The sequence below is a fragment of the Sinocyclocheilus rhinocerous genome, unplaced genomic scaffold (assembly GCF_001515625.1).
Source record: "Sinocyclocheilus rhinocerous isolate Xijiao unplaced genomic scaffold, SAMN03320098_v1.1 scaffold1566, whole genome shotgun sequence".
In the NCBI taxonomy this organism is placed as follows: Eukaryota; Metazoa; Chordata; class Actinopteri; order Cypriniformes; family Cyprinidae; genus Sinocyclocheilus; species Sinocyclocheilus rhinocerous.
In genome coordinates, this window is record NW_015657516.1 from 16226 (window position 1) to 28590 (window position 12365).

The window sequence follows — 12365 nt, forward strand, 5'->3', positions numbered from 1 at the left end:
ACAATGAATTAATCTTTTCTGTTTCTTATAGCACTTTTGTATTGTTTGTAGTGTGATCAACGTTTGCGTTAGTAGACGTGTTAGGGAAGTAACACGTAACATTTTAATTGTATTTTGCTAAAATGAACGAAATGACTCGAAAAAAGATTCGTTCATTTTGCTGAACGAGACTCAAAGGTCCGAGTCGGTAAAATGATCCGAACTTCCCATCACTAATGAGTGGTGTGTGCATCTAGCTCCTCTTAAACAGATATCACTTAAGTTAATTGTTCTGATTGGACAATTTTTGGTGGTTGCCACCGGGTATTAATTAGCACCTAAGAGCTGAACAATTCTTTACATGGTCCTTCGAGCCGGAGTGGCAACTTCTGAATTAATATAATGTCCATACATAGTGAGGAGATTAGTGATGCTACATTTCGCTCCCATCGCCGAACGCAGATGCCAAGGTACCTTGATGACTATGAGGTGGATTATGTGCCAGAGCAGCGATCAGTACACACACCCTCAGACCACTCCAACGTAGGAGAACAGCTAATAGGGGCTACAGGAGGTCCATATCTACCTCACAACACCCTAGTTGCTGGCATTGATCACTTTCCTGCCTATGAGGGGAATCCACACTTCTCACCTGAAGCACTGAAGATGCGCCTCAAGGATCTGGAGAAAGAGAACCGTCAAATCAGACGCGACCTCAGTGAACACTCTGCAGTTCACACTCCAAGATCATTGTCTCCATCTCAACTATTTAATTCGCCTAGACATCTGACGCCCAATATAGAGAATTGAATATCTACCTCACCGTCACACCACAGAGTAACGTCAACAAGAGATCAAAGAGATCCACGTTATGAAGGAGAAAGGTCAGTGAAAATCAGTGAGGATAAGTTGCACGCAGAACGTCAACGTGATAGAATAGATGAGATCATTCATGAGCTTCAGAGGATGAAAGCGAGTTCCAAGCAATCCAGATCAACTTCACCATCGCCAGAGCGTGCAGTAACACCCCAGAGGGCTGATCATGCTGATGAATGCTACCATCACCCAAGGCGTCCATCCTCAAACTATTATAGCCCTACCTTCAGGCGACAGAGACCATTTGTGCCTTATCGTTCCTCATCGCCATCCAGTCAAGAGAACACTTATCGTGGACCAACCCCTACCATTCCTAACTTCACCAAAGAGGATCCACATGAGTTCGCCAGGTTAAAGGTAGCTCTTGACAATCTCCTGCCTGCTGACGCTACAGAGCGCTTTAAGTTCCAAATATTGATGGACCACTTGAAGTTTGAGGAAGCATTGCTCATTGCTGACTCCTACAGTAACAGCAGGTACCCTTTCACTCATACCATGCAGGCCCTAACAGAAGTCTATGGGCAACCCCATCAACTTGCACTTCAACGCATTGCTGTTCTGATGGATGGACCCAGCATAAGAAGTGGTGACACCAGAGCATTCAGGCTTTTTGCACTGAAGGTGCGGGCCCTGGTTGGAATGCTGGATCAGTTAGGAAGTCCTGGACGTACAGAACTGACTTGTGGGTCTCACGTCTCCCGCCTCCTAGCTAAACTACCTCACGATCTCAGAGCAAACTTTAAGAGGTATGTCAATCCACTCAAGACACCTATTCCTACCATGCTTGAATTTGCAGAATGGCTAGAGTATGAGGTGAGGGTGCAAGAGGACGGTATCCAGTTCAGTATTGACCCTGGTAGAGAGAGACAGAGCTTCCGCAAAGACCAGCAAAGAGTGCCTAAAGGATCACACAAATCTACTGCCATCTTCCATGGAAGTGAGCAAAGTCCAGTTTCTAAGGCTGAATCGGTTCACCGGAATACAGTTTCTGAGGTGAGATCACTAGAGAAACCAAAGAAATACTGCCCCTTCTGTAATACAACTCAGCACTATCTCAATCAGTGTTCAAACTTCAAGCTGCTGACCAAAGAGCAGATCGTTACATGGATCAGATCCAATCAGAGATGCTGGAAATGTGGGCGTGATCACCAAGCAGGTCAGTGTACTCTTAAGGCGAAATGCAAGAAGTGTCAAAGGAGACATCTAGAAATTCTGCATGAGGCCAACAATGAAATGAGTGCTAATGCTACCAAAGAAACAGGAGAGATCACCCAGTCTACCAGCACCACAATAGAAACTCTGTATGTCGATCGACCATCTGGCAGCAGTAGAGTGTTACTGAAATTGTGCAGAGTCATCATACGCAACGGAGACTTTACACTGGATACATATGCACTGCTAGATGATGGTTCAGAGCGCACAATACTTCTCCATGAGGCAGCTCAGCTACTCAACCTCCACGGTAAGCCTGAAGACCTGTCTCTTCGCACAGTGCGCCAAGACATCCGCATTATCCATGACTCCACAGTATCATTCTCAGTGAGTCCCGCTACACAACCTGATCGCAACTTTGCAATCAAAAGAGACTTCACAGCTGAGGAGCTTGGACTAGCACCTCATTCCTACCCAATTGAAACGCTCCAAAAGAGATATCGCCAACTCAGAGGCCTACCTCTTCAGTCAATTGACCATGCGCGGCCATTACTGCTCATTGGGTCAGATTACCCACAGCTGATAACCCCCGTTGAGCCAGTTCGGTTGGGACCCCCCGGAGGTCCAACAGCTGTGAAAACTCATTTGGGATGGACACTCCAAGGTCCATCAAAGTTCCTTGAACACATACCACACACACAACAGTGCTTGTTCACATCTGCAAGCCTTGCACCTAATGATCTATTCAGTCAAGTTGAGCGGTTGTGGCAGATGGACATCTTGCCCTACCAAAATGAACGGCTTGTGACAAGGTCAAAGCAAGATGCAGACGCTATGCGCATGCTGGAGGAGAAAACAATGAGGGTTGAAGTTGAAGGTGTGCAAAGATACGCTACCCCCCCTCCTGTGGAAAACCAGTCCTCCACCTCTAGCTGCTCCAAAGGAAGCACTACTGCCTCATTTGCGAAGGACTGAAAATCAGCTGGCACAGAGCTTTGAGAAATCCCAAGTGTACAAGTTTGAGATGAACAAGCTGCTAGAATCAGGCTATGTGAAGAAACTTCCCAAATCCACAGCTGTACAGACTCCAGGATAGTACATTCCACACCACATGGTCCACCACAACGGAAAGAACAGGATCATATTCAATTGTTCTTTCAACTTCCAAGGGCTGAGCTTGAATGAATATCTTCTTCCTGGGCCAACTCTGGGTGCGACCTTGCTGGGAGTACTTCTCCATTTCCGAGAGTATGCAGTAGCCATTAGCAGCGACATAAGGGGGATGTTTCATCAGGTACGTCTCCTACCAGAAGACCAAGCATTCTTGCGATTCCTGTGGCGAGACCTGAAACCAATCAACGCACCTGATGTCTACCAGTGGTCAGTGTTACCATTTGGTACCACGTGCAGCCTGTGCTGTGCAACCTTTGCTCTTCGGAAACATGTTGCTGATCACAGCCAACCAGAAAGTGAGATACGAGTATCAGTAGATCGTTGTTTCTATGTGGACAACTGGTTGCAAAGTGTTCCCTCTCTTGAGACTGCCAGACAATTAGTGGATGACATGCGAAATCTGCTGGCCGAGGGTGGATTTGAACTGCGCCAATGGGCTAGTAACACTCCCCAACTGCTGCAACACCTGCCACAGCAAATCAGGTCAGAGAACCATGAGCATTGGTTTAGTTCAGACAGGGCCGAACCCCAGGAGTGCCCACTAGGACTCAGGTGGCAGTACAGATCCGACACCCTTGGTTATAAACATGGCCATATCGTAAAAACTGAGCCCACTATGCGACACATATATAGCATCCTTTCCAGATCCATGGGATTCATCACCCAATTTACCACTAGAGCTAAGATCATAGTCCAGAGGCTCTGGGACAAAAAAAGAGAATGGGATGACCCTGAACTGCCCACAGACCTCAGAAATGCATGGCTCACATGGGAAGACGAGCTTCCACAACTTTCCTGTGTCACACTGCCCAGATGCTACACTACAAAGGTAGATCCCTTGATCAGCTCAAGAAGTGTGCACACATTCTGTGATGCCTCAGAGCGAGCGTATGGTGCTGTAGCCTATCTCCGCACTGAAGATAGCAAAGGACAAATAGAGATGTCATTCTTGGCAGCTAGATCACGAGTAGCTCCAAAGAAGCAGCAAACAATCCCCCGACTCAAGCTATGCGCTGCTCTAACTGGAGCACAATTGGCAGTAGTTCTGCAAAGAGAGCTCACACTAGATATCAGCAGTTTCAGATACTGGACTGATTCTACAACCGTTCTCAACTGGCTTCAGTCAGAGTCATGCCATTTTAAAGTGTTTGTAGGAACTAGAGTTGCGGAGATTCAAGAGCTAACTGATTCACATTTATGGTCCTACGTGCACTCACAAGACAACCCTGCTGACGATATTACTCGTGGCATGTCACTGGCTCAGCTAGCTGAACCTACCCGCTGGAAGAATGGCCCAGAATTTCTGCAGAAACCTCCATCGTCTTGGCCCAACCTAGTGCCAGCCGACACCTCAAAGAAACTGCGTAAACCAGTATCCTTCCATCTTCTAATAACTCAGGATGACCAGCATTTAGTCAACACATCTCAATATGACAACTTTCAAGAGCTTGTAGATGCAACAGTCAGATCCCTTCATGGGGCGGCCAGTCCCACAGACACTGTCACTGCTGACACACATAAGAAAGCCGAGCTCAGAATCATTCAACAGTCTCAAATGGAGAGTTTTCCTGACGAATATGCTCAGCTTCAAGCAGGGAAACCCATCTCAAACAGTCGTCTAAAGACATTAGCTCCTGAATTTGATTCTGACATGCAGCTGATTAGAGTGGGTGGATGACTCCGAAGATGTCACCTGCTCAGGCCTGACATTCTTCACCCAATTGTCCTAGACCCAGTTCATCCAGTGACTAAGCTACTAATTCAGCAGTACGACGCACAGCTCCATCACCCTGGTACTGAAAGGGTCTTTGCTGAAATCAGAAGACGCTTCTGGATCTTGAGAGGTCGTCAAGCAGTTCGATCAATTCAACATCACTGTACTGAGTGTCAAAGGTGGCGTGGCAAGCCCAATATACCTAAAATGGCTGACTTACCCCCTTCCAGTTTAAGACTCTTCCAGCCAGCCTTTTACTCCACAGGCATGGACTGCTTTGGCCCATTTACCATCAAAATCGGGCGCCGGAACGAAAAACGCTGGGGTATCATTTATAAATGTTTGACCACAAGGGCAGTGTACATCGACCTTCTCTCTCAAGCCGACACAGACTCTTTCCTCATGTCTCTACGTCGATTCATCGCCCGTAGGGGAAAACCTCATGAGTTGTGCTCTGATCAGGGTACCAATTTCAAGGGTGGAGATCGTGAGCTTAAGGATGCCTTCAACAATATTCATCCTCAGTTACAAAGAGAACTTGCCAAGCAACAGATTGACTTCCAGTACAATCCACCAAACTCCCCGCATTTCGGAGGATCCTGGGAAAGAGAAATCAGATCTGTTAAAGCTGCACTGTACACCACCATTGGTGCGCAAACTGTCACTGAGGAAGTGCTCAGGACTGTCCTTATTGAAATTGAGGGAATTTTAAATTCAAAGCCATTGGGATATGTATCCTCGGATGTAGCTGATCCTGACCCAATAACCCCTAATTCTCTCTTAATGGGCCGACTAGACTCTGCCTTGCCTCAGGTAATTTACCCTGCATCTGAGCTGCTCAGCCGCAAGCACTGGAGACACAGCCAGATATTGGCAGACCATTTCTGGAGCTGTTATCTGCGTAACTACCTGCCCGGACTCCAGTCTCGCCAGAAATGGCAACAAGAGAAAGATAACCTGACAGTAGGGACAGTGGTTATGATTGCTGATCCACAATTCCCCAGAGCACTCTGGCCCATTGGGACTGTGAAAGCTGTCCAGGCCGGAGCTGATAATAAAGTAAGAGCTGCAGAAATCCAGGTCAAAGACAGAACCTACATCAGACCTGTTGTCAGACTAATTAAGCTCCCTTCACTCACTGAATGACTATGAGTACTGGCCCAAGATACAAATCTGCAAGCACATTTGGGGGCGGCTGTACTAAACTGAGGGCCAGTTATTTAATGTTCATACAGTTCTTTGTATATTTGTAATGGTTAATTCGCTGTTGTTATTTAGTCAGGTGACAGTCATACGCCTATTGTTAGGACCCAGAAGGTGCAAAGGACCCGGATGCTGACGCAGTTCAGTACAGTTAGTATCGCCATTATTATTACTAGTGCGAGACGATCCTAACGGTGATGATAATGCCAGTTCTCCCGCAATATTGAGTAATCGCATGTGTATTGAGTAATCACATGTGTGCGTGCATCAAAGAAACACACTTAATTAAACTGTTCAAGTTTGCAATGAGTGGTGTGTGCATCTAGCTCCTCTTAAACGAACATCACTTAAGTTAATTGTTCTGATCGGACAATTTTTGGTGGTTGCCACCGGGTATTAATTAGCACCTAAGAGCTGAACAATTCTTTACAACTGGTACAATCCTATGGAAACCACCAGTACTGCCCAATGGAAAGGCCCTCATACAATCCTCATTAAGACATCCAGTATTGGGAATAATTCAGCATTTTTATTATATTGATTACTTTCATGATCATACATAATATTTTAAGTAAGATAATACCATATTGAGTAAATAACATAATATATAATAGAATGACACAATACTATCCAGTGCGTTGTGATTGGCCGAATACCTCAAGCATGTGACGGAAATGTTACGCCCCTCACCATACTGTGATGCCGTCTCCCGGCACGACCAGACAAAAACATTAAAACCCATTATAAACGAGGCATTTGTTGCATCCAGTGGGGACATAATTACTGATTATAATGACTTGTACTGTCTTTTTACGAGTTGCGTTGCATAACGTTGTGATCGGAGAAACAACAAACAACAAGCGCTACTCTACACTGCTTAAAACTCGCGTTTGAATCATCAGTGGCAAATTATTTAAATATGGAAATATGGAACTCCCTATAGTAAGACAGTCTCTGGTTACAGTGCGCAAGGAGCCTCCCGTGTGATTACTTTTACTTTAGCTAGTGAAACAACAAGAGATAATTGTATACTTTTGTTGGGTACCGCCACATATCGGGATAGTAGGGAATGAAACAGCGGATAAGTTAGCAGGTGGACATTAAGGTACCTCTGGGAAGAAATTAGATAAAATCAGTAATTAGAAGGAAAATAATAAGAATATGGCAACAAAGATAGGAAAATAGCAGCACAGGTTGGTGGTATTATATTGTTAAATCAGTAGGGGAAAAATAACAGTTTTATGGAAGGCACAGAAAGGAAGAAGTAATGATTTCTAGATTAAGGATGGGTCACACAGGACTAAATTCAACACTTGCATTAATGGGGAAGCATGAAAATGGTATGTGTGATGAATGTGATGTTTTTGAAACAGTAGAGCATGTGCTTTTTAAATGTAGTATATATGAAAACTAGCGTAACAGTCTTTTTAGCAATATAAGGAACGGGCCAGTGAGCATCGTGGACCTTCTGGGAAAGGGTTTGAGTGATAATCAGATATATAAGGTGGTTTTAACATTTTTAGAGCTCACAGGATTAGACCACAGGGTTTAGTGTTTGAGGATGAGGATCATGATGCTTCTGCCCATCTCGGAGGTTGAGGACACCTGTGGAGCATAGTGTGGAAGCTGGAGGAGCTGAACAGGCAGCGCCAGCTGAAGCTTGAATCCTCTGGGGTGGGTGGGGCATTACAATTTTTATTTTTTTATTTTTTATTGATAGCAATAGAGATTTATCACCCATGTGCGCAAGATATACAGTAGGTGGCGGTAATACTCCTAAGGAGTGAACGGCCATTGAACAAAAAGAAGAAGAAGAAGAAGAAGAGAGGAAAAGATCCATGGGTCAGGGAATTTGAGTGAGGAAGGAAGGAGGAGGAGGGAAATAACAAAGAGACAACATCTAGAAGATCTAGGAAAAAATGGGGGAATAGAAGATCAGGCAGTTAACCTCCTGTTTACTCTAGATGAACTGAAAAGAGCAATTAGTAATTTAAATAATACACTGTCGTCTCCAGGAAAAGATCAGATCACAAATATAATGTTGAAACATCTTAAAGATGGGGCTATGGGCAAATTTTTAGATTTGTATAATAGAGTATGGGAGGAAGGAAGATTACCAAATGCTTGGAAAGAAGCTATAATAATTCCAATAAGAAAGCCTGGCAAAGATCCTTCTAAACCATCTAATTATAGGCCAATAGCTCTTACTTCGAATATATGTAAATTAATGGAAAGGATGGTTACAGACCGTTTGACATATTTATTGGAAAAGAGAGGAATATTAACTAAATATCAAAGTGGTTTTAGAAAAGGAAGAGGAACAATGGACCCTGTTGTATGTTTGGAAAATGAAATTAGAAAAGCTCAGGTAAATAAAGAATCAGTAATTGCAGTATTTTTCGATGTTGAGAAAGCATATGATATGATGTGGACGAAGGGACTTTTGATAAAACTGAAAATGATGAATATAGATGGAAGAATTTACAATTGGATTAAAGATTTTATGGCGTACAGAAGTATACAGGTGAGAATTGGAAATGAATTGTCAAACAGATGTGAGATAGAAAATGGAACTCCACAAGGGAGTGTTATAAGTCCATTAATTTTTTCCATAATGATTAATGATGTATTTAATCAAGTACAACAGCAAGGTGTAGGTCGATCTCTTTTCGCTGATGATGGAGCTCTATGGAAAAGGGGAAGGAATATTTTGTATATTAATGGAAGGATGCAAGAAGCAATTCGACGGGTAGAAGAATGGGCAGGTGATTGGGGATTTAAATTTTCAGTAGAAAAGACTAAGACTATAATTTTCTCTAGGAAAAGGATTATACCAGAAATAAACTTGAAGATGTACGGGAGGTCCTTAGAGAGAGTTAGAGTTTTTAAATTTTTAGGTATTTATTTTGATTCAAAACTTACATGGGTGGATCATATAAACAAAGTTATTGAAAAATGTCAGAAGGTATTAAACATCATGAGATGTGTAAGTGGAGTGGCATGGGGGGCAAGTTTTTTGTCATTAAAAACTATTTATGTGGCACTGATCAGATCTGTGTTTGATTATGGCAGTGTGGTATATGGTTCGGCTTCAAAAACCCTGTTGGAAAAACTGGATAAAATACAAGCCCAAGCTTTGAGACAGTGTTGTGGAGCTGTAAAAACGACACCCATTCCTTCTTTACAAGTCCTGTTAGGGGAGATTCCACTGGAAATGAGAAGGAAACAATTAATGATCAATTACTGGGCTAACCTCAAGGGTCATAAAGATGATCATCCTACAAAAATGGTTTTAATGAAGTGTTGGGAACAAAATAAGTTGAGTAGAAAAAGTTTTGGATGGAGTAGTGAAGCGTATGTAGAAGAAATGGAGGTAAATAGGTTTAAGATGAGCCCAACAGTTGTGATTCCTGAAAATGAACCATGGAGTTATATAACTCCCCATATAGATTTACAGTTGTTGGAAATTAAAAAAGCAGAAAGAAAAGTAGACATGTCTTCAGCATTCTCTGAACATTTTAGAACACAATATTCTCAATACTTACAAATATTTACAGATGGCTCAAAAGATCCAGAGCGAGAGACAACTGGAGCTGCTTTTTTAGTTCCTGACTGGGCTCATAGTATAAAGCGAACATCCAATCATTTGGCAGTATATACTGTTGAAATGATAGCAATACTCTTGTCCTTGCAGTGGGTAGAGGATTATAAACCTGGAAAGGTTTTAATTTGTTCTGATTCACTCTCAGTTTTAAAAAGTCTAAGGTCTTTTAAATCCAGTCATCAAGATATTCTTTTTAGTATTTTACAGATATATTCAAGATTGGTTCAGAATGATATTTTAATCAGTTTTATTTGGGTTCCATCACACGTAGGTGTAAAGGGAAATGAGGACGTAGATAAGTTAGCAAAACAAGCTTTGCAGAGAGAAGAAATAGAATTACAAGTTCCTCTAAGCAAGTCTGAAATTAAGGTTTTAATCTGGAAAAAGGTTATTGCAGAATGGCAAATAAAGTGGGACAATAACGAAAAGGGTAGATTTTTCTACAATTTAATTAACAAAGTAAGTCAAAAAATAAGACATATTGGTAAAACAAGGAAAGAAGAGGTTGTTTATAATAGAATATTGTTGGGACATTCCAATCTTAATAGTACACTCAAAATATTAGGGAAACATCCAAATGGACTATGTGAACAATGCAAAGTAGAAGAAACAGTAACCCATGTAATTCTTGAATGTAAGAAATATGAGGAAGAAAGAAGTAATATGATAGTTGAAATCAAGAAGAATGGAATTCAGGTGGTACATTTTAAATCTTTAATAAAATGGGCAAGTGAAATAAATAGTAAAGCTTTCTTTCATTTTCTTAAAAGGACGGGATTAATAAGTAGAATGTAACTCTCTGTTCCACACTCCGGAGCAGAAGGTGGCGGTAATGCACCTAATTACGCTGGTTGCCAGCCGCCGTTAAAAGCCAAGAAGAAGAAGAAGAAGAACTTAAAGCATAAAAAAATCTTAAATCATATTTTTTTGTTGCGCTAAAATTTGTTAATCGGTAAGCGGCAAGTGTGCATGTTTTGAATGTGTTTGTTCTGAGTTTTGTTGTAAGTTGTATGTTGGGTCAATGCAATGGTTTTAAATTAAAACAGCATCCTTTCGTTTTATGTTACATAACTTGGATTGAAGTAGGATATTCTGTGCTGCCATGGTCAAGTTGACAAGAGAAAGTTATAAAGAATTTAAAGTTAATAATTCAGCTAATTTGCTAAGTACAGAGAAGCCACGTAGTCCAATAAGCCCCTGCTGGTAGATGCCATAACTATGTTGTCTTGATTCAAAATGCATCTTTCTCAATTGATAGACTTTAAAAAAAAAACAGTACTCTAGAACTACTGATAATAATAGTAATTATCAAAAAAAAAAAAAAAACCTGTTTCTTATATTGGTAGATTATATGGCTGCTTCTTTTAATTCATACTATTTTGCTGCTGTGGTTTAGGGAAAAATTAATTCTAAAGAAAACCTTTCCTAGGTTCCACAAATGACTTTTCCCCAGACATCTCATGTGGCAGTCTATGTGTGGAAATATAAGAAACAAAACCATAATATGTCATCACATTTTTGTGCAGGTTCAGTTATACTTACAGACTACCAGACTTGCAAGATACATGCGATGCTGTGGGTTTATTACAGATATAATGTCTAAAACAATTTAACTATTTCCAATATAAGGATACAAATAATGCAATATATGCCTCTAAAATGCATCATCCCTTGTCAGCTTTTGTCAGATGGAAAGCGTTTTGTATAAGACCACTGTTCTAGACTCTATGACAAAAATTTGCAAGTTATTATTGAATTGAGTGCAGAAGGCAACTGTTCCACTTATATGGTCTAAAACCAAAATGAAAAGAAATGAAAAAAATAATAATACAACCTATCAATCTTAATATGAGCTACAAATCCTTTCTGCCTGAAATGTTTGGTTTTCACCATATCATTAAATGGTTCACTTGTTCAAATTGAGTAATAATAATAATAATAATAAATTAGGCTGCACATAAATTAAAATACTATTCTTTTCTTTCACAGGGACCTGCAGAAGAGCTTAGAACAGAAACAAAGAAACCAGATCAAACAGAAAAAGAAATCATTACAGGCTCAAAAATACTCTTTGACAGACTTCATCTTAAAGGCAGGAATGATCATAAACTGAGAGCTGCAGATGTTCTTCAGATAAGTAAACATTCATTACAGTCCAATGACTCTTGTGCTGAAGAGGAGCTGATTCAAACTTTCATACAAAAACTACTGATGATGGACTACAGAGCAAGATACATTACTGTTAGAGATCCCAATGAACAAGATCAGATACAACAAAGACATGATGACTCATCTAAATGTGAGTGTGACATTTTCGAAGAAATGTTTTCGTCTAATGAAGGAACAAGTCAATCTGAGCAAATTCACTCGATGGATGTTCAGATGGCCGTGTTTCATTGTGCTGATGGTTTCCTGAAGCAGCTGATGGTCACTAAACTGTCCCAGTGTCAGTACGCTCTGCCTCTGCTTGTTCCTGATCCATTCACACAACAGATTGAGTTTCCTCTCTGGACATTCAGACAAATCAACAAGAGCTGGAAGATGAAAAACTCCAACAATGAGATCATCAGTCAAACCCAGCCGGTCTACAGAGCACAAACTCCAATGGTGTTTTTCTTCAGGTTTGGCTCTGTGTCCTCATCCAAGTCTCAGCTGATGAACAGT

At 41.4% G+C, this 12365-nt stretch overlaps 1 protein-coding gene across 1 annotated transcript; it reads left to right on the forward strand.

Moving 5' to 3' along the window:
- The first annotated feature begins 7938 nt into the window (after nucleotides 1-7938).
- Nucleotides 7939-10583, forward strand: LOC107721237 (uncharacterized). Its single transcript, XM_016529166.1, has 2 exons — nucleotides 7939-10397; nucleotides 10472-10583. The coding sequence occupies exons 1-2, from the start codon at nucleotides 8136-8138 to the stop codon at nucleotides 10487-10489; spliced, it is 2280 nt and encodes a 759-aa protein (XP_016384652.1). The 5' UTR covers nucleotides 7939-8135; the 3' UTR covers nucleotides 10490-10583.
- The last annotated feature ends 1782 nt before the right edge of the window (nucleotides 10584-12365 follow it).

Excerpts from the sequence above, each read along its gene's own strand:
- LOC107721237 (XM_016529166.1), top strand. The coding sequence starts at position 8,136 with ATGTTGAAACATCTTAAAGATGGGGCTATGGGCAAATTTTTAGATTTG.